Source organism: Bicyclus anynana, chromosome 10 (genome assembly GCF_947172395.1).
Source record: "Bicyclus anynana chromosome 10, ilBicAnyn1.1, whole genome shotgun sequence".
NCBI lineage: Eukaryota > Metazoa > Arthropoda > Insecta > Lepidoptera > Nymphalidae > Bicyclus > Bicyclus anynana.
In genome coordinates, this window is record NC_069092.1 from 14,027,564 (window position 1) to 14,055,279 (window position 27,716).

The 27,716-nt window shown below is 37.8% G+C and overlaps 1 protein-coding gene across 1 annotated transcript; it reads left to right on the top strand.

Annotated features, from left to right (window-relative positions):
- Positions 1–4,813: 4,813 nt before the first annotated feature.
- On the top strand, positions 4,814–27,252 carry LOC112047993 (uncharacterized). Its single transcript, XM_052883943.1, has 6 exons — positions 4,814–4,963; positions 13,744–13,892; positions 17,715–17,829; positions 18,840–19,038; positions 19,480–19,642; positions 24,584–27,252. The coding sequence occupies exons 1-6, from the start codon at positions 4,945–4,947 to the stop codon at positions 24,689–24,691; spliced, it is 753 nt and encodes a 250-aa protein (XP_052739903.1). The 5' UTR covers positions 4,814–4,944; the 3' UTR covers positions 24,692–27,252.
- Positions 27,253–27,716: the final 464 nt, after the last annotated feature.

The following is a 27,716-nucleotide window of genomic DNA, read 5'->3' on the forward strand; positions in this document are numbered from 1 at the left end:
CGTCGGGGTTTAAAAATGCCTTACATCATTTTGAAAAAGAGCTGATACTCTTACACTGCTAGACCGATATTAACCAAACATAGCCTAGGAACCACCGCAAGGAAACATTCGAATTAAAAAAAACTGCATCGAAATTGGTCCATCCGTTTGAGAGCTACGATGCCACAGACATACACACACAGACATCGACGTCAAACTTATTACACGTCTCTTTTTGCGTCTTCACCGATTTTCTCGCTGAGCTGCCAAAGTCGCTAATGCCAAAGTCGTAAGGCTTCGAACTTACTTACTTCGAACTTCGGGGACACGAACTTACGAATATAAGTACCAGCCCGCGTTACCGCAGGTAGATACTTTCAAAAATTGGTGTTGGTAAGCTTGAAGACTTTCTTCGAAACGAAGGATGATTCACAGCTCTGATATGTATTTTAATATTGCACAAAGCTAGCGAATGTTAAGCGACAACTAGCGCCATCTAGTTAATATCACTGTAAAAGCTCAAACAGATTATATCGCTATGAATTATTGTTTGTGTGTTGATGGTATAATAATCTATTTCACCTGCACTCAGTCGGACAGATTACAACTGACGGCATAGTGCTGAATGTAGTACTTTACTAGCGGACGCCCGTGACTTCGTCCGCGTGGAATTAATTTTTTCACAAATCCCGAGGGAACCATGGATTTTTCCGGGATAATAAGTAGCCTATGTGTTAATCCAGAGTAAAATCTATTGCCATTCCAAATTTCGGCCAAATTGCTTCAGTAGCCGCAGCGTAAAAGAGAAACAATCATACTTTCGCCTTTATAATATTAGTGTGATGCTTCTTTATGTTTTAGTACGAGATCCGGCATAAGAAATATATACCCTCATCTGTTATTTGACACATTGCACATAGGTTACCTAGTTTAATTGCGGCCGAACAGAATTTTTTTTTTTCTTTACAAGCCCTTGACTACAATCTCACCTGACGATGCCATCTAAGATGAATAACTTGTTAAGAGTGTGCAATATGTAATTTGGTGGTTACAAATGGTTCTGGATCTCAGATTCTGGAAAAGTTAGGAGCCTGATATTTGGGTAAATGATATTTCAAGGTGTTAGCTTCGTTATGACTATACAAAATACATAATTTGTAAAACTTTTCTCGATAGTTTATTTTTTTGAAAAATACATGTTTTGCTCACATTTTGCTTTCAATCTCAGGAAAAGCAAACTTATTTTCTTAAATTTTTGTTTTGTATAGAAAATTAGGTATATATCTTGAACATGGCCATTTTGTTTTTCGTTATGTTGTTTAATTTACTTGCAATTAGGTAAAAATGGTTTTGGCGCTCACGTCATAAAATTTGCAGTAGCCTGTCAGTATATATATAACAATATAGTTTATGTAAGACAAAATATTAATTTGTACAACAACATCACATCACAACATCGCCAAATATTTTGTTATCGCCGAATTGGTAGAGGGAAAAAAACTGGAAGGTCATTATATCATCATCAAAAATCTACGCAGTGCAGTGGTGTGCTATTTAGGTATATATTCCAAAATGCACGGCCTAATATCTTGAGCAATCAATCGTGAACTTTTTGTATGTAAAGTGCCTACACTAATCAAAACCTTGTGCGCGCCACGGATGCAGCACCAATCAGGAGAAACCAAAACGTTTTACGTGCGACCATAGATATTGACGACGTAAAAACTGTGTTCAAAGATATGTCTGTCTTCAGATTTGATCTAAGAATTGAGCGATGCGTAACTGAACGAGCGAGTTTTTGCTCAACATTATACTAAATCATTTGGAAGCTGACGCCAATATTAGGTAATGAAATCGAAGCAATCCCATTTGGCAGCAAATCTAACTACGTAGGTACATTTGATAGAATCAGCCTATATCCGCTTGGAGGGCGTTAAGGTTACCGTCAAGGGGTCGATACCCAATTTGTGATAAATTGCGAAGTTTGACAAGCTTACACGGATGCAGTGTTGACAAACATAATATAATATAAAACAAAATCAATTTATTTACTTGATTGAATATAAATATAGAGTCATTGTTATCAAGTCGGATGCGTAAAAAGAACAGCAGAACAAGTTTTATTAAATTTTTGTTTCTTAATATTTTTCTGTCTACCTTTTTAAAAATAAAAATAAAGGAACAAAGTTGTGTGCGCTGCGAAAACGCTTAAAGTTACACTAAAAATCACATGAAATTTAAAAATTCTTTGAAAAATTTTGAAAAAAATAAACTTCACTATAGGTATATTTTTTTTTAGAATTTAAACTATAGTCAGTGTTATTCATATTAATCTATACTAATATTATAAAGCTGAAGAGTTTGTTTGTTTGTTTGATTGAACGGGCTAATCTCAGGTCCGATTTGAAAAATTCTTTCAGTGTTAGGCTATATCCCCGTTTTCCTACGGGAACGGGAACAACGTGGGTAAAACCGCGCGGCGTCGGCTAGTTTATTATAAAACTCACACGATACAACGTCGGAGTATGCCCGACTAGTTTCGAACCCATACGGGGTCCTTAGTCATGAGCTGCTGCAATGCGGCACGATCCAATCTGCGCGAGCGGCCGCTTCATTAGATTTATCTTTTAATGTTGACTTTGGTCAATAAATTCCACTCGGTCGAAGTTTCGCTAGTTGATCCTAGGGTAAATTACTCGTATACATATGTAATAATTTTTTCTACCTATAGTAAACATCTTCCTAATACGAGTAACATAAATCTTAATTTCCTGTCTCCACAGAATAATGTCTATGCGACAATAAAAGCAAGACGTAAACCATGCATTTTCGTTAGGCCCTCTAAATTCCTATTAGTTAGATACTTGCGTAGATTGGACCACCCCGAAGTGAGAGTTTTACGAGAGCATTACAGACTTTAGTTCGGTTTTATGAGTTTTTATGTTATACAATGTGTGTGTAGTGAAATATATTTAGCAGCGGTCATTCTTGATGGCTTGATGTTTTTTTTATTCGGAACAAACTCGTTGTTATATTTTTTTTTTTAAATGAAAGCAAAACCCTTTGTATTTTATAACTTCTATAATTATTTATTTTATTTATCATTCAACAAAAAACACATTTCAATTAAGCCTAACCATAGTGCAATACAAACCACAGTTGGTTTTACTGTGCACTGGTTATTATTACATAATACAATATTTAAGAACAAAAGTAATAAACAAACAGAAGAGGATAAATACCAAGAATAATCATTATAGGGTAGTTAAATAAAAATGTGAGTGAACCGGTGCTGCGACGCTACACAGGCTGTCCCAAAAAATAATTCTTTAGTTTCCGCTTATGTACGTTCGTGAGTAAATTGGTATCTTTTAGAAGATTCTTTACCACATCCGGAAAATCGTTAAAGATTGTTGGAACAATATATTCCAGCCTTCTCTTACGATACCCATTTATGAAGTTCGGTACATACAATTTATATTTTTTTGAACTTCTTAGTTAATAAAAACAAAAATAAAAAAAATAGCCTCTATTACTGCTGGTTAGTTACATTTACATTTTTAAGTATATTACATGATTCTTATTCATTAGCAGCTTGTCCTTCGACATAGGCCTCCCCTAAAAATCTACACTTTTCTCTGTCCTTCGAACCTCCCTCTAACTTCTATAATACCCATTATTAATTTTTTCTCAAATTGGATACTTTATCAGCCGACAGACGTCCACTGTTGGAGACAGGCCTCTTGCATGGACCTCCAAGCACAACGGTCTCGAGCCGCCATCATCCAGCAGCTCCCTGCAACCCGCTTGATATCCTTAGTCCACCTAATGGGGGGTCGACCAACACTGCGCTTTCCGGTGCGGGGTTGCCATTCCAGCACCTTGGGATCCCAACGTCCATCGGCTCTTTGAACTATGTGGCCTGTCCATTGCCACTTCAGCTTCGCGACTCGCAGAGCTATGTCAGTGACTTTGGTTCGTCTGCGTGTCTCCTCATTCCTGATTCGATCACGTAGAGATACTCCAAGCATAGCTCGCTCCATCGCCCTTTGAGTGACTTTGAGCCTTCTAATAGTCACAGGCCGGCGATGGGCAGCAGCGACACGGTGCGGAAAAATCCAACACTGCGAATGACAGACCCACATTAAACTTATCTATACTAATATATAAAGCTGAAGAGTTTGTTTGTTTGATTGAACGCTCTAATTTCAGGAAATACTGGTCCGATTTGAAAAATTCTTTCAGTGTTACAAAGCTTATTTATAGAGGAAGACTATAGGCTATATTTTATCCCTGTACTCCTACGGGAATGAGAACCACGAGGGTGAAACCGCTAGTTATGGATAAAGCACAAGTTGGATATTTATAGTTTTATTTTTTTAATTGCATTATTTTTGTACCCGCGGGGACCATGGATTTTCCGGATTAAAACGTTATGCTCCAGAGTCCAATTTAACTTTATACCAAAATTAATCCAATTCGGACAACGGACAGGCAAAAATAAAAAAAAAATAAAACATACATACAGCCTAACGTAGAACCTCCTCCTTTTTGGAAGTCGGTTAAAAACAGACTAAATTTACCTACATTTATAATATTAGTATGAATAAGATAAGGATTGCTGTCCTATATAACCAAAGGATTTGAGCGAGCGCAGTCAGAATAAATAGAAAAAGTTGCGAATAAAATATCCTAACACAGAAAAAAGTTCTTTAATATTCCTGTATCGCAAACCACTGACAACAGTATAACGCACGATACGATTGAAATGTGAAAACAATTTTCCACCCTTCCAGTTTTATCCAGTTTGGGATCAGTAGCTTTTCGGCGCCGACAGAGCACGGATGTGTGCATCCTTGGCCGTGACAAAGTTTACGATGTACAGAATAACTTCGTTATTAATAAATTAATTTTAATAAGGTTACTGTAGTAGTGATCGTTTTGTGATGTGATACGAGTAACTGGATGAAGGTTTCAATGCCCGGTGAGTTTGAAATAATTTTGAACTTTTTGAATTGACGTGTGATAGGATGGAATGAAGAGGATGACATTTTTGTGACACTTAACCCAACACCACTTCATATAGACCACAGGTACGTGGCAAAAATTGATGGGTCATTTGAACCACCTGGAGACCTTTTACCAGCTATCCAACGTGACATTTTTATTTCACCAAAATATACTTTACATTTTAGTCATATATTTTTAATTGGCATTTTACCATCGATATATCCATGAAAAATAATAAGAAAATGCATAGTACCGTACAAAAACAGTGCGCCACAAAGTCGGATAATGTTTTCATTTTTCGGCGATTTACTCGGTAAGTTTGGTCATTTCAGTTTATAATCTTACTCGCGATATTGTAACCTGCCGATATATTGTGGACTGAATATACTGATTACAATATAACGTGTTATTTTTCGCTATATTACAATCTATCGAAGTGAAACCATTAAATTGCAATCTTAAAACGTCAATCGAATTTTTTATGTTCTAACATAACCTAACCTAACTTTAGATTTGACAAAATTATACTTATAATTAAAATTAAGAAACGCACTGGGCACGCACGCACGCACTGGGGCTGGTCATATTTGCGGCGCTGCAACGGTCGCTAAATAAAAAACGCTCCATACTGAAGCAAAAAAAAAATTGTTGCGTCGGGGTTTAAAAATGCCTTACATCATTTTGAAAAAGAGCTGATACTCTTACACTGCTAGACCGATATTAACCAAACATAGCCTAGGAACCACCGCAAGGAAACATTCGAATTAAAAAAAACTGCATCGAAATTGGTCCATCCGTTTGAGAGCTACGATGCCACAGACATACACACACAGACATCGACGTCAAACTTATTACACGTCTCTTTTTGCGTCTTCACCGATTTTCTCGCTGAGCTGCCAAAGTCGCTAATGCCAAAGTCGTAAGGCTTCGAACTTACTTACTTCGAACTTCGGGGACACGAACTTACGAATATAAGTACCAGCCCGCGTTACCGCAGGTAGATACTTTCAAAAATTGGTGTTGGTAAGCTTGAAGACTTTCTTCGAAACGAAGGATGATTCACAGCTCTGATATGTATTTTAATATTGCACAAAGCTAGCGAATGTTAAGCGACAACTAGCGCCATCTAGTTAATATCACTGTAAAAGCTCAAACAGATTATATCGCTATGAATTATTGTTTGTGTGTTGATGGTATAATAATCTATTTCACCTGCACTCAGTCGGACAGATTACAACTGACGGCATAGTGCTGAATGTAGTACTTTACTAGCGGACGCCCGTGACTTCGTCCGCGTGGAATTAATTTTTTCACAAATCCCGAGGGAACCATGGATTTTTCCGGGATAATAAGTAGCCTATGTGTTAATCCAGAGTAAAATCTATTGCCATTCCAAATTTCGGCCAAATTGCTTCAGTAGCCGCAGCGTAAAAGAGAAACAATCATACTTTCGCCTTTATAATATTAGTGTGATGCTTCTTTATGTTTTAGTACGAGATCCGGCATAAGAAATATATACCCTCATCTGTTATTTGACACATTGCACATAGGTTACCTAGTTTAATTGCGGCCGAACAGAATTTTTTTTTTTCTTTACAAGCCCTTGACTACAATCTCACCTGACGATGCCATCTAAGATGAATAACTTGTTAAGAGTGTGCAATATGTAATTTGGTGGTTACAAATGGTTCTGGATCTCAGATTCTGGAAAAGTTAGGAGCCTGATATTTGGGTAAATGATATTTCAAGGTGTTAGCTTCGTTATGACTATACAAAATACATAATTTGTAAAACTTTTCTCGATAGTTTATTTTTTTGAAAAATACATGTTTTGCTCACATTTTGCTTTCAATCTCAGGAAAAGCAAACTTATTTTCTTAAATTTTTGTTTTGTATAGAAAATTAGGTATATATCTTGAACATGGCCATTTTGTTTTTCGTTATGTTGTTTAATTTACTTGCAATTAGGTAAAAATGGTTTTGGCGCTCACGTCATAAAATTTGCAGTAGCCTGTCAGTATATATATAACAATATAGTTTATGTAAGACAAAATATTAATTTGTACAAACGAAAAGGAGATAACTTATGCCCGTGTCTAGTAAGACCCACGTCTTACTAGACACGGGCATAAGTTAGTTATTTCTGCATATCGTCTCCAAAGAGTTAAAAAATCTTTTGTGGGTTTGGGTGTACTCTTCTATAACAAGATCCCCAAGACTGTGATGGACTTGCCAATGCACAACTTTAAGCAATGTGTTAAAAAACATTTACTTAGTCGAGGTTACTACACTATTGATGAGTTCTTTAACGACAAAGGTGCTTGGAGGCCATTGGATCAGCTTCCACCTTCACACAGGAAATAAAACTATAAGAAACTGTAATTTAATTGTTATCAAATATAAATTGTAATACTGTATGACTTTTTCAAAAGAGCAACTGTTGAGTTTCTTGCCGGTATCTTCTCAGCAGAACCTGCCTTCCGAACCGGTGGTAGAATCTTTACACGTAAGCCTCATCATTATCAGCCGATGGACGTCCATTGCTGGACATAAGCCTCTTACATAGACCTAAAAGCACAAACGTCTCGAGCCGCCAGCATCCAGCGGCTCCCTGCAATCCGCTTGATGTCTTCGGTCCACCTGGTCGCCGGGGGGTCGTCATTCCAGCACATTGGGACCCCAACGTCAAGCCTCATCTGCCTGTAGGTAATTACACCCGCAACCATATATTTCAAACCATAACACAGCAGAGCAGCTTGGTAGTAGAAATAATCATAGTGGTATTATACTTCCTTATGCGATCATGCGATGTTAAGTGTAATCGGGTTAAAAATATGGAACTGTGAAATGACTATCGGTGTAAACGTAAATTACTTTACGTTTACACCGATTTTCTCACGGACGAAGTCGCCAGTTATAATTATTCTAAGCATTAGCCCGCGTTCCCGCAGGTAAATACTTTCAAAAATATGATAGCGCTGTCCTAATAAAAATTACGTCATCTAAATAAAGATTCACAGCTCTAATATGTATTTTAATATCGCATGACGCTAGCGCATTTTAAAGTGACAGCCAGCGCCATCTAGTACGTACGCTGTAAAAGCTCAAACATATTATATTAGTATGATATTATTAAAACATACACGTGTTGGTTTAATAAAGTGTTTGTGTGTTGGTTGGTATAATATATAATTTGTTTTGTCTTTTTATTCCTTACAAGTTTTATTTTTATTGTAGCCCTTGACTACAATCTCACCTGATGGTAAGTGATGATGCAATCTAAGATGGAATCGGGCTAATTTGTTAGGAGTAGAATGAACACACCCCTTTCGGTTTCTACACGACATCGTACCGGAACGCTAAATTGCTTGGCAATACGTCTTTGTCGGTAGGGTGTACGTAACTAGCCACGGCCAAAGGCAACCACCAGCCAAACCTGTTCCAATTAGGAAAACCTCAACCGGTTAGCTGGGGATCGAACCCAGGACCTCCGTCTTGTAAATCCATCGCGCATACCACTGCACCACAGAGGTCGTCAAAAAGAGGTAGGAGGGTAAGAGTAAGGTAATAAGGTTGTGTATCAATAGGGTAGGGTAGGTGTAGGGTGGGAGTAGGGTAGGGTTAGGGTAGGGGTAGGGTAGGTAAAAAGCACACATAAGTCAAAGCGAAGCTTGACCGGATCAGCTAGTGTATAAAAATAGTTGCATAACATATAAAATCGGTTCAACTATTACAGAGTGTACTACAGAGTTAATTAGTGTATTACAGAGTTACAATTAAAGCATGCTTTAATTTACTACTTGATGTGTGCTAGATTTTCAGACTCACCAGGTCAGTGAAAAACGTTTACCTTTTAATTATTAGGGTTTACATTAAAAAAAGGAAATTTTGTTTAAATTCAATTAAAGGCAATTAGGTACTCCCTTTATAATCCCTGTGTATCTATTGTATTACATTATTTAACATTAAACTGATTTATATGTTATTTCATTTAAATTTTCATTATAATATTTTTTATTTTTAAAATGCTTGACTGATTTGTTTTTACGGATATATCCGGTCGATCGATTTTAGATATTCGTTTTTAGTTTGAAAATGTATACGTTCCATATGAATTTAAACATAAATTAACATTTTTATTTATCAGATTTGTTTTTGAAAACAATTTTAAGCCTATTTAAAAGTGTGTAACCACACCAGAACAGAAGTAATTCAAACTTGTTATATTCTTATCTACATCTGTATCCGTTTCTAAACGTTTTTCTTAAAATAGTATTTATAAAAATTTATATTCTACAAAATGTATACGAAGTTGTTCATTAAACTTGAAAGGCTTGAAATTAATCATTATCACAAAGTGGGAAAATCTCAATGAAACCCGAATAGTACATGTAAGTACTAGATCAGACGGGTACGGGGTAGGGGGATGAAATCCGACCCACGAGATCCTCAGAATGGCTCTTTTAAACTTTCTTTACAAGATTACTGATTTAGGTCAATGTCCTAAAGTACGAGGACTTAAGGAAACAAATTTAGCTTTTTATATTATCCTCAGTTGAGCTGATCTGTGGGAATAGGACCGTCACTTGATACGTTATTTATTAAATGTTAAAATGTAAAAGTCTTTATATTGCTGCTTTGGTCCTACCCTTACTACCCTGCAAAACCCCACGGTTAATTAATTATTAAAGTAGAATTATTAAGATTTTTTTAAATATATTTAAAAAAATCTTAATAATTCTACTTTAATAATGAAATCATAGCTTTATCAAAAAAAGTTTGCTACAACGTTTTCCGACATTTTCAATTCATCTTTAATTTGTCTACAACGGGGACAAATTAAGGTTGTTGACTATACAGCCTGAGTATTACGATAGTTTTTGAAGACTTAAGATTGGTTTGTTTGTTCGTTTTCTTGTTTGTTAGGCTTGTTGGTAAAAGAAAAAAATACTTCGCCGCTTTGGTACACCGACGAACATTTTGCCCTAGAAGAGTTATACAAAATATTTTTTTTTTCAAGAAACATACTTATTAAAAAGCCATTTATTTAACCAGATCTTTATTTATACATCATATTATCATCTCCATATACTTTTATACAGAGGTATACCTGGCTTCCCTAGGCCCACGTATGGGCCGGTGGGCACTCTCCTTTATATTTTGCCCATGTTAAACATCGGTAAACGGTCGTACGAGTCCATGTCGGACCCGCTATATGCCTGATCTCGTCGTCCCATCATTTAGTCTGTCTACCTCTGTTTCTTTTGCCGTCTCTCGGATACCATTTTGTTATTAGTCTGGTCCATGATACAATCGAGGCGTAAAATTATGTTGTAGAGCTCTTTGTGATAGATCTTAGCTGGGAAAGTACTACTGATATGCTTTAACCAAGCAGAATTACTATGTTTTGAGCATTACAGAAGTGTATTTTCGTGATAAAAATTATATGATCATATCAATTACAAACATATGTTTACACGTCGATAAGTTTTACCAGTTAAATGAAAAAAATAGTTGCTTGAACATTAAGGTTACAAACGATACATTTCCTGATATTACTGATTAATGGACGCCCGCGACTTTGTCCGCATCTGACCTCCTTAATCCAGCGCTCTCGCAAAATGTGTTCTTAGCGGACGTCTATTAACTATAGGCTTCGGCCGTGGCTAGTTACTACCGCCAAGCTATTTAGAAGCTATTTAGCGTTCCGGTACGATGTCGTGTAGAAACCGAAAGGATTGTGGATTCTCTCCCTCCTCCTAACAAGATTGTCCGCTTCCATCTTAGATTGCATCAGGTGAGATTGTAGTCAAGAGCTAACTATAAAAAAAAATATAATAACGTCAAGCCGTTTTCGATATTTCGTGATGTTGAAGATGGTACCTCATATACATAGGTTGTATATACATAGGTTGAAGGAAAGTGGATTTCCTTCAACCATTGACAACTACTCGTAGCAGAAAATTCAAGTCATTCGATTTTCTGTTGGACAGATATAAAATGTTCTGCCACTCGAACGTCCGATTAAAATCCAGGCCCGACAGCTGACAATAATTGGGATTTGGTAATCTCTCTTATTACACAAACTGAAGATAATTTGAAAATGTTTGTTGGAGGGCATTTATATGCTTACGGCATTTATAGGCATCACGCTGAAACTATTGAATCAATTAAAATAAAACTTGGCACCATTTGAGTGCCAAGTAATACATATACAGGTTAGGTTAGGTTAGGATACTTTTTGTCGCGAAAATAAAATCAGAAGGGAAGTTAAATGAAAGTTTGTACGGAAAGTCCTTCATTTTGCCCTTAAATTTCTAAAAATGGGTTGAAGTGATTGTAAAATGAATAATATACTATTTATTACATATAAAACATGTGAAAATATATATAAAAGGGGGCGAAATAGGGGTTGAAAGTGTACATAGATTTTCACTTTTTCCCACAATTTCAGCGTTCGCTAATAATAAAAAATTTCGCACAACCTTTAATTAAACTACAGTCATAATAATATTTGGACAGTGTCATAATATAAATTAATAGCTAACATTATTACATGGATAATAAATAATACAAGGGCGGCAGGCGTTTAATCTTGCTAATACAATGTTAATTAAACGTCTATATCCAACAACGTAATTTAAACTTTGCTAACTACTGTGGTCACGGGCTTACACACAAGTTTCATGTGCCCAAATAGTGCTCCCTAGGAACGGATGTGATGTTGCAACCTTTATTACCTAACAGGCTAGCCACACACGCGTGGGAAGAAGGCAGAGATGTTGTGTGGCCATGTTACTCGTCCTACCATATACCATGCCGCTTATCCTGCCCACCGCTCTCTATTTTGTCGGTTTAGGGCGCGTATCCATGGGCTAGTGTAAAGCGATTATGTAGAGCTTTTTTGTCTGATTGTGTAAGTGCCGTAGGCTCCTTATGGAACCTCAGCGGCGTCACCGGGGGGTTTAGGCGAGCGCAAAAGCATCGCTTGATGGTTCCCGAAAGCAGAAGCAAAGTAGATGGGCGAAACGACTTTCTGAGAGCGTCTCCTTTGAGACTCGGACCGCGGCTTAGAGGGCCGTTCGGGAAGGGTGTTTTGGTCTGAATGTATCAGTCCGGGCTCCCCGAGATCGTGAGTTAAAAAGCCCACGTCTGGGTGACGTCAGATATCGGGGACCCCGTCTTCGCCGGCGAAGACGCTGTGTAGCTTGTGTTTGAGTTGCCTGGGATAGAGCTGTGTGTTGGCAGACAAGGCAGCATTGTATCAACGTCGCGGCAGCACTGTCAGCAGAGCGAGGAGCATTACGTGGCTCCGGCATAAGTCATCATCAAACTATTTTACGGTATTACCGAATTTCAATCTCAGAGTCCGCCCACTAAGCTAAAATAACGTTAGGTAAGTATTAAGGATTTCAATAAAGCCGTTATCTGCAATCTGTTAGATGGACTTAATGCTCTATCTATATTCAAAGATAACATCAACGGCTATCGATTTAATAAACATGGTTTTGGGTGACTCAACTTCACTCAGCCAATGTTGATGTTTGCTGCAACTCCTACGCGGTAATAATAACTAGTGTTGAAGTATTTGTAAGTTATTCCTGGTAATTGTAAACGCGAAAGCTATCCCACTGCCCGTGCTGAGAAATACCGTGGGGTTTTATTTGCTAGTTAGCAGGTGATGAGAAATATCGTGGGGTTTTGTTTGTTAGTTAGCAGGTGATGAGAAATACCGTGGGTTTTATTTACTAATTACCAGGTGATGAGAAATACCGTGGTGTTTTATTTGCTAATACTTGCCAGGTGACCAGAAATACCGTGGGTTTCTATTTGTTAGTTATCAGGTGGCGAGAAATACTTTGGTGTTTCATTTGCTAATAACCAAGTGCCGAAGAATGCTGTGAGCGCTTGTTTGCCAGTTACCAGATGACGAGGTATACTGTGAAATTTCATTTGCTACTCACTAGGCGACAAGAAATACAGTGGTGTTTCATTTGCTAGTTGTCAGGGGATGAATAATACCGTGGTATTTTAGCTACTTGCCAGGTGACCAGAAATACCGTAGGCTTTTATTTGCTAATTGTCAAGGGACGAATAAAACCTTGGTGTTTCATTTATTTATTTTTATTTATTTATTTATTATCATCATAACTTAAAACTAGCCTTACAGGTATCACCTAATTCGCTAGCTTAGTACTATATTATAAATCTAAAACTTAATTCTATTTACCTAAATATATACATTACAATTAATACTACCTACTTAGTATAACAAATACACCACTTAGCAATCCTTGTGAGTTCACTCAGAGTAGAAGAGAAGATGTGGATGTTCTCAGCTACGAAGTGCGCACGTCAACGGAGCTTTTTTGGCTAAAATAGTACGTCCACTCGGTACCACCAGCAACTGATGCTTGCGTCTTCGCGACACATAACGTCTGGGACGTTTGCTACCTAATGCCGAAGAATACTGTGAGAGTTTATTTGCTACTCACCAGGTGACAAGAAATACAGTGGAGATTTATTTGCTAGTCGCCACGTGACGAGAAATACCGTAAAGATTTATTTGCTTGTTACTAGGTAACGACTGCTCTTTGTTACTCGTTAACAATGTTGCTTTCTAATGGTAAAAGAATGGTTAAAGTTAGTCCATTCTTTTCAAAGCCTATTCTTGCACTAAACACGCAAAAATTCTTTTTTTAATATAAGTGTAGGTTTTACTGATTTATTTATTTACATGAGCTTTCTATGCAGTGATCAACACCAAGGCGATGTGGTCCCGCAAGCAGTCGGTGTGCAGCGCAGTCAGCGGCGCGTCGAAGGGCGACGAGCAAGACGCGCAGCTGCCTTTGGGACTGCGCGTCTATCCGTTTGCTACAGCGCTGAGAGTTAGAGTCCTGCAGGTATCAATCATTATGACTAGGTACATGCAGTGATAAACACCAATGTGATGTAGTCCCGCAAGCAGTCGGTATGTCAAAGGGCGACGAGCAAGACGCACAGCTGCCTTTGGGACTGCGCGTCTATCCGTTTGCTACAGCGCTGAGAGTTAGAGTCCTGCAGGTATCAATCATTATGACCAGTAACATGCAGTGATAAACACCAAGACGACGTGGTCCCGAAAGCAGTCGGTATGTCAAAGGGCAACGAGCAAGACGCGCAACTGCCTTTGGGACTGCGCGTCTATCCGTTTGCTACTGCGCTGAGAGTTAGAGTCCCACAGGTATCAATCATTATTACCAGTTATATGCAGTGATAAACACCAAGGTGATGTGGTCCCACAAGCAGTCGGTATGTGAAAGGGCGACGAGCAAGACGCGCAGCTGCCTTTGGGACTGCGCGTCTATCCGTTTGCTACATCGCTGAGAGTTAGAGTCCTACAGGTATCAATCATTATGACCAGTTACATGCAGTGATAAACACCAACCAGCAGTCCAGCAGTCGATGTGCAGTGCGCGTGTTATGCCGCATAGATTCCGCTAAAAGTTATGGTTGGAATATGATATCTTTCAAATAGAGTAAAATGTTCCCACTATTTTGACAAACTCTATGACACTTCATCTGTCAAAATCCGTCCAGCCGTTTGGGCTGTAGAGCGCGCCAAAGAAATACACACACATACATACGCTCGAAAAACATCAGCCTCCTTCTCACGCAGTCGGATAATAAAAAAACAAAATCAGATGTGCAATCTACTTCTTTTGTCAAATTTATAGAGCAAAGAATAATGTATGAAGTTAAATGACGACTTTTCGACATGTAATAATATTGGATTTGTAGAAAGTCTATGTGATACGTGGGCTCCCAATGTGATATGAATAACTTCGCATTTTATTACGGGATCGCAATGGTTATTCCCTGCTAGACGACAGGTCGTTGATTCTTTCTTGTCTCAATTCTTATTATTTTGCCAAATTTATGTAGAAAATCTCTACATTCATATGGAATTCATATTCAATGGAATTACTGAGAAGAATTCTTTACAAATATCTTTTTTTAATTCAAATTTTGCTCACTGAACTCTAAATCTTTGGTAGTTGCCTTAGAGCCCGTGCACCCCAGACATTCCTCATTTTATAAAAGCTGAAAGTTTGTCAGCTCATTCTCCTACCATAAGTATACGGTAGCCACTTACTTTTTTCGGCTACAAAAATAAAAAAATAAATATTATTTTCAAAAATACATAAACAATATACCTCGAATGCTTCCTCGAAAGTGAAATACCTATAAGAAACATTTCATTAAAATAGGCATTTCTAGTCTAGCGCGTTCCACCTAAGGCCACATTTACAGTTACCATCAGGTGAGATCAGAGTCAAGCGCGAGCTCTGTTTGTTTGTTTTTTTTTATTTTTACAAGGAATTAAAAAAAAGCATTGAACATATCGTGAAGATATTTACACTATCATTAAATATCACTAAGAGCTCCCGCACACGGGCCACCGGCTGCAAAACGCTGCTACCAGCATATTTCCTATAGTTTTCATACATTTTATATGCACTCGCCGCACACGGCCTCGGTCGTCGGTGGCCTTCACAAGCTACAATCGTCGCTGATCGCTTCTTGTGGCCCGCACAGGCCTCTAAACGCCGCCACACACCACTCGCGCGAGTATGATACTGCATGTATGGGTAAAAAAGTAGCAGACACAGACCATAAGTGTCGACCACCGACCACAAGTGGCTGTCGCGCGCTTCAGTCTTTTTTGTGGCTCCTTCTTGCTTCTTGTAGCGGCGTTTGTGGCTGTCGCGTGTGGCTCATGTGCGGCGACACTAAAAGCGTTAGCTTTAGCGTCTTCTGTTCTGTGGTATTTTCTAAACAAAATTCACGGTCAAAAAATGCGAGCTCAGTCGCCCAGATAAATCAATTTTCGAGTACATGATTGACATGTGATGTCATAGCCACGGCCATGCCACGACTGTGAACACGAGAAAAACGAAATTTCAGGCGAGATAAAAGTCGCGGCAAAAGACCATATGTAGAAAAAGCGTTTGGGTAAAATATTATAACTAATTTATGCCCAACTACGTGGAAGGAGAGGCAGGATAATGGTTGGATGGATGAATTAATGAGGGATTCTAAATATAAATTTGTTACGTAATAGCGAACGCCTTATAGGTACTATACCTATAGGAGCGATAGTAATCATCCAAGTTGCCTCAGTAATTACAAGTACTTATGAAAACCGTAGGTATGACGATTTGCTTACGGGTATCTTTTCAACTATCCCTTATTTATTTTATTTTACTTATATTTAATAAGCACTTAACTATTTTTTTTATTGGAGGAGGAGGATTTTGTCTGTATTTGTTGATTTTGCTTTGTTTAATAGTTTAGGATAGTAGGTGTCGCACTTATTTAGGAAAATAAAATATCTATTTTCTTGTATTAGTTTAATTTATCGTTGCATCTCCTCTTCACATCTATCAGTATTAATTAAATTTTGGGCCATTCTTAATTATAACTGTTTCGCCAAAATATAAATACTTCGTTGTAAGAGTCAATAATTAGATAAGTAGTAGATATTTCATTATAAGTGTAAATATTAAATTGAAATATTATCTTGCAATATAAGGCGAAATAAATACTTAATTAATCCGTAATTTTAGTTTATACACGAAGTATTTTAGCATCATTTAAAGGCCGAGAAAGCCTATTAGTTCCCGTCTCGTTACCAAGAGCCACTATTAATTATTTACTAACTGATAATTTACACGGCTTCCGTCTGAAAGCTTCAACAATTCTGAAGATTAATATTTGAGTAAATCTAAGGACTTTTGCCACAGTGTTAGGGATAATAGTCGGGACCGACATCTGTGACTTACAAAGGCTTTAGATAACATACGCAGACAAATAAACGCGCCCTTCGACGGAAAAGTGGTTTAGCCTCAAGAGGATAAACGTGTGGAAAATAGGGCAAATATATATCTTAGACCTACGTGCTTCGATCCTTGAAAATTCACTCGTAGATATAATTTGATTTCAGCCCACTTAAGACAAGGCTTGATATGAAGGTACTATAATTATATGGATGTTATTCGAGTGAGTATCAATATCGTCTCTATCTCTCCCTGTCTAAAACAATTCGAGAGAAAGAGACGAATTCAAAACTAACTCTATCAATTTATAAGAAATATCTTTACAAAATAGTGCTACTGCTCGGCATTAAGGCTGGGTACGTGTCCAAGGCGTAATCACCATCATCATTAACAACCTATATTCGGCTCACTGTTGAGCACGAGTCTCCTCCCAGAATGAGAGCGGTTAGGCTAATAGTCCAACGCTTGGCAGACTTCACACACGTAGAGAATTACAAAAATTCACGATGTTTTTCGTTCACCGTTTAAGACACGTAATATGATACGTAATACTGAGCATAATGTATAACTTTGAGAACCTCTCCGGTGCAGTTGGTAATGCTGGTTAGTGGTTTGCGATTAGAAGTTCAGTTAAGTTTAGTCAAGGATCCTTGAATAAAAAATAGACGTAGAAGAATAAAAGTCACTGACATAAATGGCAATGAGCAGGCCACATAATTCAAAGAGACCCAGCACTGGAAAGCGCAATGTTGATCGAGTCCCACTAGGTGGACCTAGGTTGCAGGGAGCCGCTAGATGCTGGCGATTCGAAACTGGTGTGTTTGGAAGTCCATACAAGATATCTCTAACAGTGAACGTCCATCAGCTGTTAATGATGATGTTAATGATAGACATATTTTCCTCTAGATAGTTTGCGGTATTGGAGGATTGGTTGTCGGCGCTGTCGGATGGTTGGAGGAGAGACAGAAGCTAGAGCTGGGACTCGGTGTTCCAGCTGGTGCAGTCACCGTTCTTGCAGCGGGTAAGATTCTGTACTGTAATCAATGTGAAGCCATACCAAAGTTGGTCTGAGAGCTGGTCGACATTTTTTGTAGGCAAACTGTAATTGTGTATTCTAGGCAAACTGTAAGACGAGGCAAATATTGACACATAATTGGAATCCTGGCTGGAGAGTAGTGGGGTTAAATCAACTCCTATATCTCCAATCTGAGACTACAGAAAAACACTCCTTGATTTTTATACAGAAATAATGGTCTTCTAGGTAATTTGATTTTTTATAACTATAATTGAATATTAAAAAAATAAATAAGCTGTTGTAGTATCTACCCAAAAATGTCGGCGAGCTCTCCAGCTGGTATGTTGGCCCGTAGAAACGTGAACTTTACCTTTTTATTGTATTGCTAGCCGATGCAACGTGGTTTCACCCGCATTGCTCCGAAGAAACGGGGTTGAAATATAGCTTATGTTATGACACTCACCAATAAGGTGGCTCTCTAGTGATAAAAGAAAATTTAAAATCGATAGATCGAGAGGTACAATACCATAAACTTTACTTTTCATATGTAAGAATAGAGAAGGCTGAGAAGGAGATGACGTCACTCGACTATTGACGAAATCATTCGGTCGGTTTGTGCAGAAGCTAGGTGGCGCTAGTTGTTTCCGTGAAGAGTGGGGAATAGTGAGTGGGGGCAAATTGTTAAAATTAAAATATTTATTAGTATAGATTTGATAGTCTTAGCAAATGGTCCAGGAACGCCGCACAGGGCATGCAAGAGACATGTCTTACATTATATATCCATAAGCCTGAGGCATGCATAGAGCATGAAGTTACAAGTCTAGACAGACTCCAGTACCTAGGAGAGTTGAACCATCGATCCTCGTCATTATCATTAAGAACTGATAGTGATTGTTACATAGCGAAACAATATCACACCTAACCGCGTTGGAAAAGCGTGTTTAGACTAAGTTACAGGGCTTTTAAAATAAAGAAGTATGCCATTAAAAAAAAATTCTTTATATTTTTTTTACCAGCTACTTCAGTGTACTACAGTCGCGGCTTCGGAGGCTGGGTTTCAGCTCGTTCAAGAACCATCAGAAACTGGGGAGCGCCGTGGAGGGTCCTTGGCCCTTCGCCCTGCGCTGCGGTTCCATTGACACTGCTATGGACAGTAGCTATAGCAGCACACATTGCTATGCTTGCGTTCTGCATCAGATCGTTATTGAATCTTGGGTAAGCATGGACGCTATTTACTCTTTTTTACCTATACCATATTTTGCGACTAGATTTTCATGCTTTTTTGTAAGCTTATTTTAGCCATCGGTTCTGCGACCTTTATGGCTCGTTATGCTGTGTGTGTATCATAAACTAGAAGTAGAAGAAACAAGCCAGAGAAAAACCATGGTTTACAACAAAACCTTGCAGGGTGCGCTTAAGCATCCTACAATGTGCTACGTACCTTTCATTCTAAGGCACTGGTTTGTGGGTGTGGGTCATTCCCATTGGTCTACTAAGGGTCACAGCAATGCTGCTGAACGACAAAAAAAGGCATGGCTTCAGCATTTCCCAGAATAAATTCTAACACAAAGAGCTGTGCTGAATTGTGTTACCAGTTTAAACTGTTACGAACAACTGCTTTATTTTAGATGTGTAATGAGTCTTTACCCTTCTTAGTTGCAGCAGTAAAACCTGTGTAGGAGTGGCGGCGGCTCAACTGTCTGTATCTATAACAACGTTGGCTGCGGCATTCTTTATGGTACAACTGGATCTGCGGTACGATGCCGCCTTGTCACCTCCGCGGCCTTCCGATGCGAATATTTGTACTGCAGTTTCCATGGTATGTAACAGCAAGACTGACCCAGGAAATATATATCTTACTAACCCGAGCAAGGAGGAATTCCTCGAGGTTAGTAACCTCCCCTGACCCAGGTCTAGTGAAATTGACCGAAATGTCCACAAGGCTTTTAGTGGGATAAGAGTCTCTTAAGCCTTCCCCTACGAGAATCAAAGTCCGATTCTCACAGGGGAATCCTTGGATGTACTTTAGGAGCGATTATATTAACCAAAAATGGGAATTTTTGTTATTTGAAATACTACTTAATTGCATAGCAATTTTCAGGGTGCCACCCGGAATTAGAATCTTCTAATTGGCAGTTGAGAAAACTAGACTCTAAACCAACCGAAGTTTTTTTTTTATTTGAATATTTTACATTTCTCTAAGCTGATCTTTGAAATCAAATAAATGTATTTGGTCAAAACATTATAATAAAATAATATTAATTATTATCGCCCTCACTTCTAAAACTGTACCCCAAATATTATACAAACGTATAAACTTGCTTGCTTATCAAATACTTCTGTATAGTGTTTTCTGGATACATTATACAGAAGGATTTGATAAGCAACATATACGCGTACTTATAAATGTATCACCAACGTATACTATATAACATTATACTCGTTATATATACATTATAATATATAACATTATACTCCGGAGCCATAGTGCCAATAGCATCTACTCAATATGTCATACATATTGAGTAGATGACTAATTAACGAAGCCATATTAATTTGCACGAGCAATTTGCGAACCAATATTGGTCCAAACGTTGTTTGTCCAATCTTAATCGCCGTTCGATTACTTGTCAGGGCACATCGAGAACACCAATACGAGGGCCATTGAAGCGCTTCGCTCCAAAATGGATGATATTTTCGTTGAAATATGAACGATCCTCACGATATCCGATGTTATTAATGACAACATTAGCTGGAAAGACATTTTGCTTCAAAGATTCTAACGGAATCCATACTTCCATACTTGATATTGTAAATGCGAAATTTAGTCTGTCTGTCTGTTACATTTTCACGGCTTAACCGATTTTGATTAATATTGTTATTTTTGGAAATTAAAATTTGGGTCAGAACAGGCTTTTATCCCGGAAAAATCCATAGTTCCCGCGGGATTTATGAAGAACTGAACTTTACGCCAAGAGAGCTGCAGGCACTGCTGATAATACTATAAACTTATGTTTACAGTATTATCAGTAGTATGGTTCATGTGATATATAGTAGTAGTACCAAACACAACAAAACACAGTACAAACATCATTCGAGCCAGGTGTCAAGTTAACACGCACGAGCTGTACTGCGAGATGTCCACATTTGGGGTCCATATCTCGTGGCCTGTGAAATAAGTAGAGGATGAATATCCCCAATAAGCCGTGACGAACCTTCAAGACAAAGGGACCGTCATATCCCAGTCCAGATTATCTGCGGCAATTCATAACAAATTCAACTCACGTATGTACCTTACACAATAGAACCTCGCAGGCTCAGTGGTATAGAAATATAGCCTTTATTGTAACTGTGTTAAGGGTCAAATATTTATAGGTAGTGACTTCCAAAAGGAGAGATATTCCTTAATTGCTCTGTGAAAATTACAGCTTAGGTGTGCAAATATAATTAAACGCAGCAATTTACGTAGTGCGTGTGTGGAATTTTATACAATACACGTTCCAGCACGCGGCTTTGTCTACGAAATCCTCAAGAACATATACTAATATTGAAATATTAAAAAGAGGTAAAGTTTGTGGTATTGTAGGTGTTGTAGGGGGATAATCTCTGGATCTATTAAACCAATTTTGAAAATTTCTTTTACCACTTGAAAGCTACGTTATTTGTGAGTGTCATAGGCTATATTTTATCCCCCTATTCTCATGGGAAGCCTTGGTAGGCCAGTGGATATGATCTCTGCCTTTGTAGGTTCGAAACCGGTCCGGGGCATGCACCTCCAACTTTTCAGTTATGTGCATTTTATGAAATTATTTTATGAAATTATTATTTTCTAAATTCGTATTTCTTCGTATGTGAAGTCTACCGATCCTCATTGGGTTAGCGTGGTGGACTATTAGCCTAACCCCTCTTATTCTGATAGGAAACTCGTGCTCAACAGTAAGCCGAATATGGGTTGCCAATGATGATGATGACGATGATGATGATGATGATGATGATGATGATGATGATGATGATGATGATGATGATGATGATGATGATGATGATGATGATGATGATGATGATGATGATGATGACGCTGAAACTACTGAATAAGGTCAAGTGAAACTTGGCACGGTTTAAGATCATTATACGGAAAAGGTTATAGCATACTTTTTATTGCCAAAATCAAATGAGAAGGGGGTGAAATAGGAGTTCATAGTTTGTTTGGAAAGTCCTTCATTTTTACAGGATTTTAAAAATTTGTTAATAAATCATAAAATAAATACGATATAAAGTCCTAAACTGGTGAAATAGGGCTTGTAAGTTTACATTGATTTCCACGCGGACGAAGTAGCGGGCGTCCGCTAGTACCTCAGACCAATTATTGTATAGGACCTGCCTCGCTAGACGTTAATTTTCTTCCAAAGTATATGATCAATGATCTAACGCGATTATAAAAACTGTCTCTATAGTATCAATGTTTCATAGTTGTAATCGTGTTCGTCGGTTAAAGATCTCTGTAAAAATACCTTTTTGTGTAGTTTAATGTTGTAAAAACAGGCACAAACTTCTAGTTTAGTATAAGATATATACCAAATCTAAGCTCGTTTTCCTTAGAAAATGACAGAAATTTTCATTTGTGAATATAGGTGCGATTGGTCCTTCTATAAATGGTCTGAGGCTAGTACTAAATAAAACAACAGTGTTGATTATTCATAACTCTATGACCTATTTAGATAGACGGCGAACTACGTGCAGACTTGTACCACGTTGCAATTATTTTTGCTTTACCCGTATGTGAATGATGTCATTAATGACGTACCTTTATGTCATAGACTGAATTAAGATTTTGAGGTTAGTGAGGTCATCAAGTATTGTGAATTACTGCAAATTAAGGAAGCATACGTAATTAAGGCCTTCATATTTCGTCATCCAACCATCATTATATCATTATCAGCCCATTTTAATGAGCCCTACCCGGAAAATCGTAGGTATCCAACGACATTATTATGTGTCTTTGACGACCTCCGTGGCGCAGTGATGAACGCGGTAGATTTACAAGACGGAGGTCCTGGGTTCGATCCCCAGCTGGGCCAATTGAGGTTTTCTTAATTGATCTAGCTGGTGGGAGGCTTTGGCCGTGGCTAGTTACCACCCTACCGACAAAGACGTACCGCCAAGCGATTTAGCGTTTTGGTACGATGTCGTGTAGAAACCAAAAGGGGTGTGGATTTTCATCCTCCTCTTAACAAGTTAGCCCGCTTCCATCTTAGATTGCATCATCACTTACCATCAGGTGAAATTGTAATCAAGGGCTAACTTGTAAAGAATAAAAAAAACCTTTTACGTCGTTGAAGGTATCACATGTAGCTCTTGTTTTATTATCATTGATTTGCTGCATTTTTAACTCCCAACGCAAAAGGAGGGGTGTTTTAAGTTTGAGGTATCTGTCTGTCTGAGGCACCATAACTCCCGAACGGATGAAGCGATTTCAATTTAGTTTTTTTTTTGTATGAAAAGTAACGTGCTTAAGTTTTTAGACAATATATGTATTTAATGAAAATAGGTTGAGCGTTTAAAAGTTCGGGGTGTGAAAGTGGGGAAGAATAACCGAATGTCTGCAAATATACACGAGTGAGACCCCCTCAAATAATGATGACTTGATCGAGAGTGTAATTAATTTAAATATTAATTTAAAAACTTATAGATGGTTTGGTATAATGCATCTTATTCAATATAGTTCTGTGAAGATGCACAAGAAGAGGTTGCGCAAGAGTGATTAATTGTGATTAATTCTATTTTCTCGGTGGACTCTATCGAGGTTGACTTCGCCTTATTAAAGCAGGACTTGACTTATTTACTAGGAATAACTGACTGCCAGCGACCGACGATAGACTATATTTGACCATTTTCACGATAATAGGGCAAATTATTTAATTAAAATAATTTCTTGTTAACTGTATATAGAAATGAGCCCTACAGGAACGATACACCCATTTTCCTATTTATGGGATTTGGAGCTTAGACTTACCATAATTCTATGCAAGTAATTTATGCGGAATGATGGGCTAAGGGAGATGTTAATAACCGATCCGACTTCCTAACATGTTTTCTGAGACACAGGGAAACCCCCTTTGATGTCTGGGACAAATAGTCAACACCGGGCTGTTACTAAAAATTTTTCTAAAGTAAGGGAAGAAAATTTTAAAGTATTAAATTTTGAAGTGATTACTTCTTATGTGAGGGTAAACTGTTTCGTAACATAACGCTTTACGGTGCCACTCTATCGGGCTTCCCATTCTCTCACGCATACAGCAGTAGGTTTATCATGTATCACTTCTGTTGAGCGTGCGAGACGCATGCATTTTTTATAACTTCTAGTTTTTTTTAAAAATTCTAGTAGGAGAGCTGTGATAGCCCAGTGGATATGACCTCTGCTTTCGATTCCCGAGAGTGTGGGTTCGAATCCGGTCGGGGGCATGCACCTCCAACTTTTTCAGTTGTGGTGTGCATTTTAAGAAATTAAATATCCCGTGTCTCAAAACGGTGAAGGTAAAACATCATGAGGAAACCTACATACCAGAGAATTTTCATAATTCTCTGCGTATGTGAAGTCTGCCAATCCGCATTGGGCCAGCGTGGTGGACTATTGGCCTAACCCCTCTCATTCTGAGAGGAGACTCGAGCTCAGCAGTGAGCCGAATATGGATTGATAATGATGATGATGAAATGATGGTAAAAATTTGGCTAGTGATCTTTAAAACCGTAACTCTTTCCTCAGGTACCTCTCACATCAGTGGCAATGAACAGTGGCAACAGCGGAGACGGTGGCCCTGAAGAGAGTCCACTCAGCAAGGAGAAGAACCCACCGCCCGACCCCCCCACTTGATGTGACACTTCCACATACGGGCTGTAAATATTCAATATTTTATAGGAAACGTAAAACGATGATCTTTCGTCAAGAAAGCATTTTTTTTATAACCACATAAACTCTACTCGGGTGTTATATCCTGAAAATTTCAGCCTTAATACATTATTCAAGTGTTTTGTTGGAGAAAATATCGAAAAGAAACTTGCAAAAGCGAATTTCTTATACAGGAAAGCCCAAAGGAACAGTGAATTATAACTAACCCAATTAACTATGATAGAATTATTTTTCTTTTACAACGAAAACTTTTCACTTGCCTGCGATCTCACATTATGTAAAACATACACAAGCTTTGTAACATCGATGCATGATCGGTCTATCTCTTTTGCGGAGATAATATCCTGGCTACTGTAAGCATGTGGCACGTCGATTCTCTTTCTACAATCGCTAACGCTTCGAAAATTTAAAAATGTATGGTAACAACATTCACTATCGACAGGTCACGAGATCAATTTGTCGATCGGATCTGTCATTTCTATACATCTTGTTAGTTACTACATAACAAGGAAAAATCTATCATTTTCTACATTATTATTGTTCTATATTGTAGAACTTCTATCTTATTAAATAAATTTTCGAACAAACTGTGTGCTATAGCTTGGCAACCGCCTCACAGTTTCACCCGCGTGGTTCCCGGTCCCGTAGGAATACGGGGATAATACATAGCCTATCCTCGATAATTGAGCACTTAAAGAATTTTTCAAATCGAACCAATAGTTCCTGAGATTAGCGCGTTCAAACAAACAAACTCTTCAGCTCTGTAATATTATTCGTAGGACTTATAGATTTATAAAAAAAATACAATTATTTTTTAATACTTGAAAATAAATTAATACTTATAATGCTTACTGTGTTTATATGTGATATCTTGGTTTCCAAACTGATGGAAGTGATTTTTTTCGATGAAGGACATTTTAAGAAGTAGGTAAACCAAACTAAACGAAAGGGTGTATTTTCATAAAATTCCTGTGAATTTTTTTGCCTCTCCTGTCTTGTATTTTTTCATTTAACTCAAAAAGTAATTAACATTTAAATTCGTTGGCAAATGTTTCGCAGCAAAAATTAATTAACGTTGATTAAAATTCAGGACTTGTAACTATGAAATCTTTAGAATATTTACACAACGTCATTTAGGTATTTAAGAGGTTTACAAAAAGGCTTTTCCGCTGCTTAAACTAATAGTACCAAGAAATTGTACTCTAATACCAGTGGCATAACTGTTCCGAACGTGAAAAGTAGAGTGTTTGTCAAAGGATCTTTTAACCCTACACACAACGTTCACAAGTGCGTGACTCCACTCAAGGTTCTTTATTTGCCATTCTAGGCTCTTATTTTGTTTACAGTATGATTTGTTAATTAAGTTGTCCTGACAAATGTTGTGAATCATAACCTTTGTTCGACATTAGTTAGTTTTCTTATTATTTGTAAACCACTTCTGAGTCTGCTAAAAATATATGCTTTATGCACACCACAATGACAAAAACAAGAGAAATAAAAACAGCATACAAAAAGCGGCCTTATCGCTAAGTAGCGATTTCTTCCAGGCAGCCTTCGGTTTTGGAAAACATAAGGACATCAGCAGGCATCATAAAGTAACATGGGCTATAATTTCTTGTCGTATTCCCACGGTAACAAAAACTCAGCGAGTGAAACTGTGGGGTATGGCCAATATTGACGATTTTTAACCGACCGACGAACGTATTCCTTTACCGACTTCAAAAAAGGTTCATTTTAGGTTACGTTTATTTTTAATGTTTTTTACCTCATAACTTCCTCAATTACTAACCAATTTTTAAATAATCTTTTTTTTTGAAAGAGTGTACTTCCAGATTGGTCCCATTTCATTTTCATGAAAATCGGGTTAGTAATTTTGTTCTAAAATCAAAAAAAAAATTTAAATGTGTTAAAAAGATTATATTGATTGACATCCCCGATTAATTCGACCCAGAGCAAGCCAGGGTCTTCACCTAGTGTTAGACAAATAAAAATTCCGCCGACAAAGCGGCGAGCTGACGAAAACGTAATTCTAAAGAAATATAACCGACCGCCCACTTTTTATTAAATTCGTAACGAACGTCTGAAAGTCGGGGACAAATTGTTAAAATGAAAAAAAGTTTTTATTACGGAGTAGCGAGTCTTAAGGCGTCCATTGTACGAGAAAATTCATCTTTCTTTAACCCTATATCACCTATATAAGGTTCTATAGGGTCATTTGGACGATCTTTTTTTATTCTTTACAATATAGCCCTTGACTATAATCTCACCTGATGGTATGTGATGATAATCGAAGATATAAGCGGACTAACTTGTTAGGAGGAGGATGAAAATCCACACCGCTTTCGGTTTCTACACGACATCCTACCGGAACGCTAATCGCTTGGTTGTATGTCTTTATCGGTAGGGTGGTAACTAGCCACTACTAGATCTCTCTGTATTATACCTACATAGCTAAGTTTAATGTAAGTATTATAAATCGATATTTAAGAAGTCTTATAAAATAAAATAAATATTTTGGATTTCATATAACATATATTTAGTTTGTTTCATTGTTTGGCCACAATTATCTCAGCATCAGCTTATTATTAATGACCCACTGGCAGGGTCAGGCTTCAGTGCGGGTTGGCGGGCTTATGGTGGTTATGGTTGATTTTGTAACAATAAAATGTTAGTGATAATGACCATCATCATTTAACATAAGCAGGGCTATTATGTATCTCGGTGTACCATTCAAATAATGAGTCACTACAACGTTTTTCAACATATTTCTGTTTATGCAATCATCTAACTTGGTCGCTAACTATGGGCCTCATAACAAGTCTCAGAGTCACACAGCGCGCGATGGAACGAGCTATGTTAGGAGTATCTCTGCGTGATCGAATCAGAAATGAGGAGATCTGCAGAAGAACCAAAGTCACCGACATAGCTCGACGAGTTGCGAAGCTGACAGGCTACATAGTTCGAAGAGCCGATAGACGTTGGGATCGAA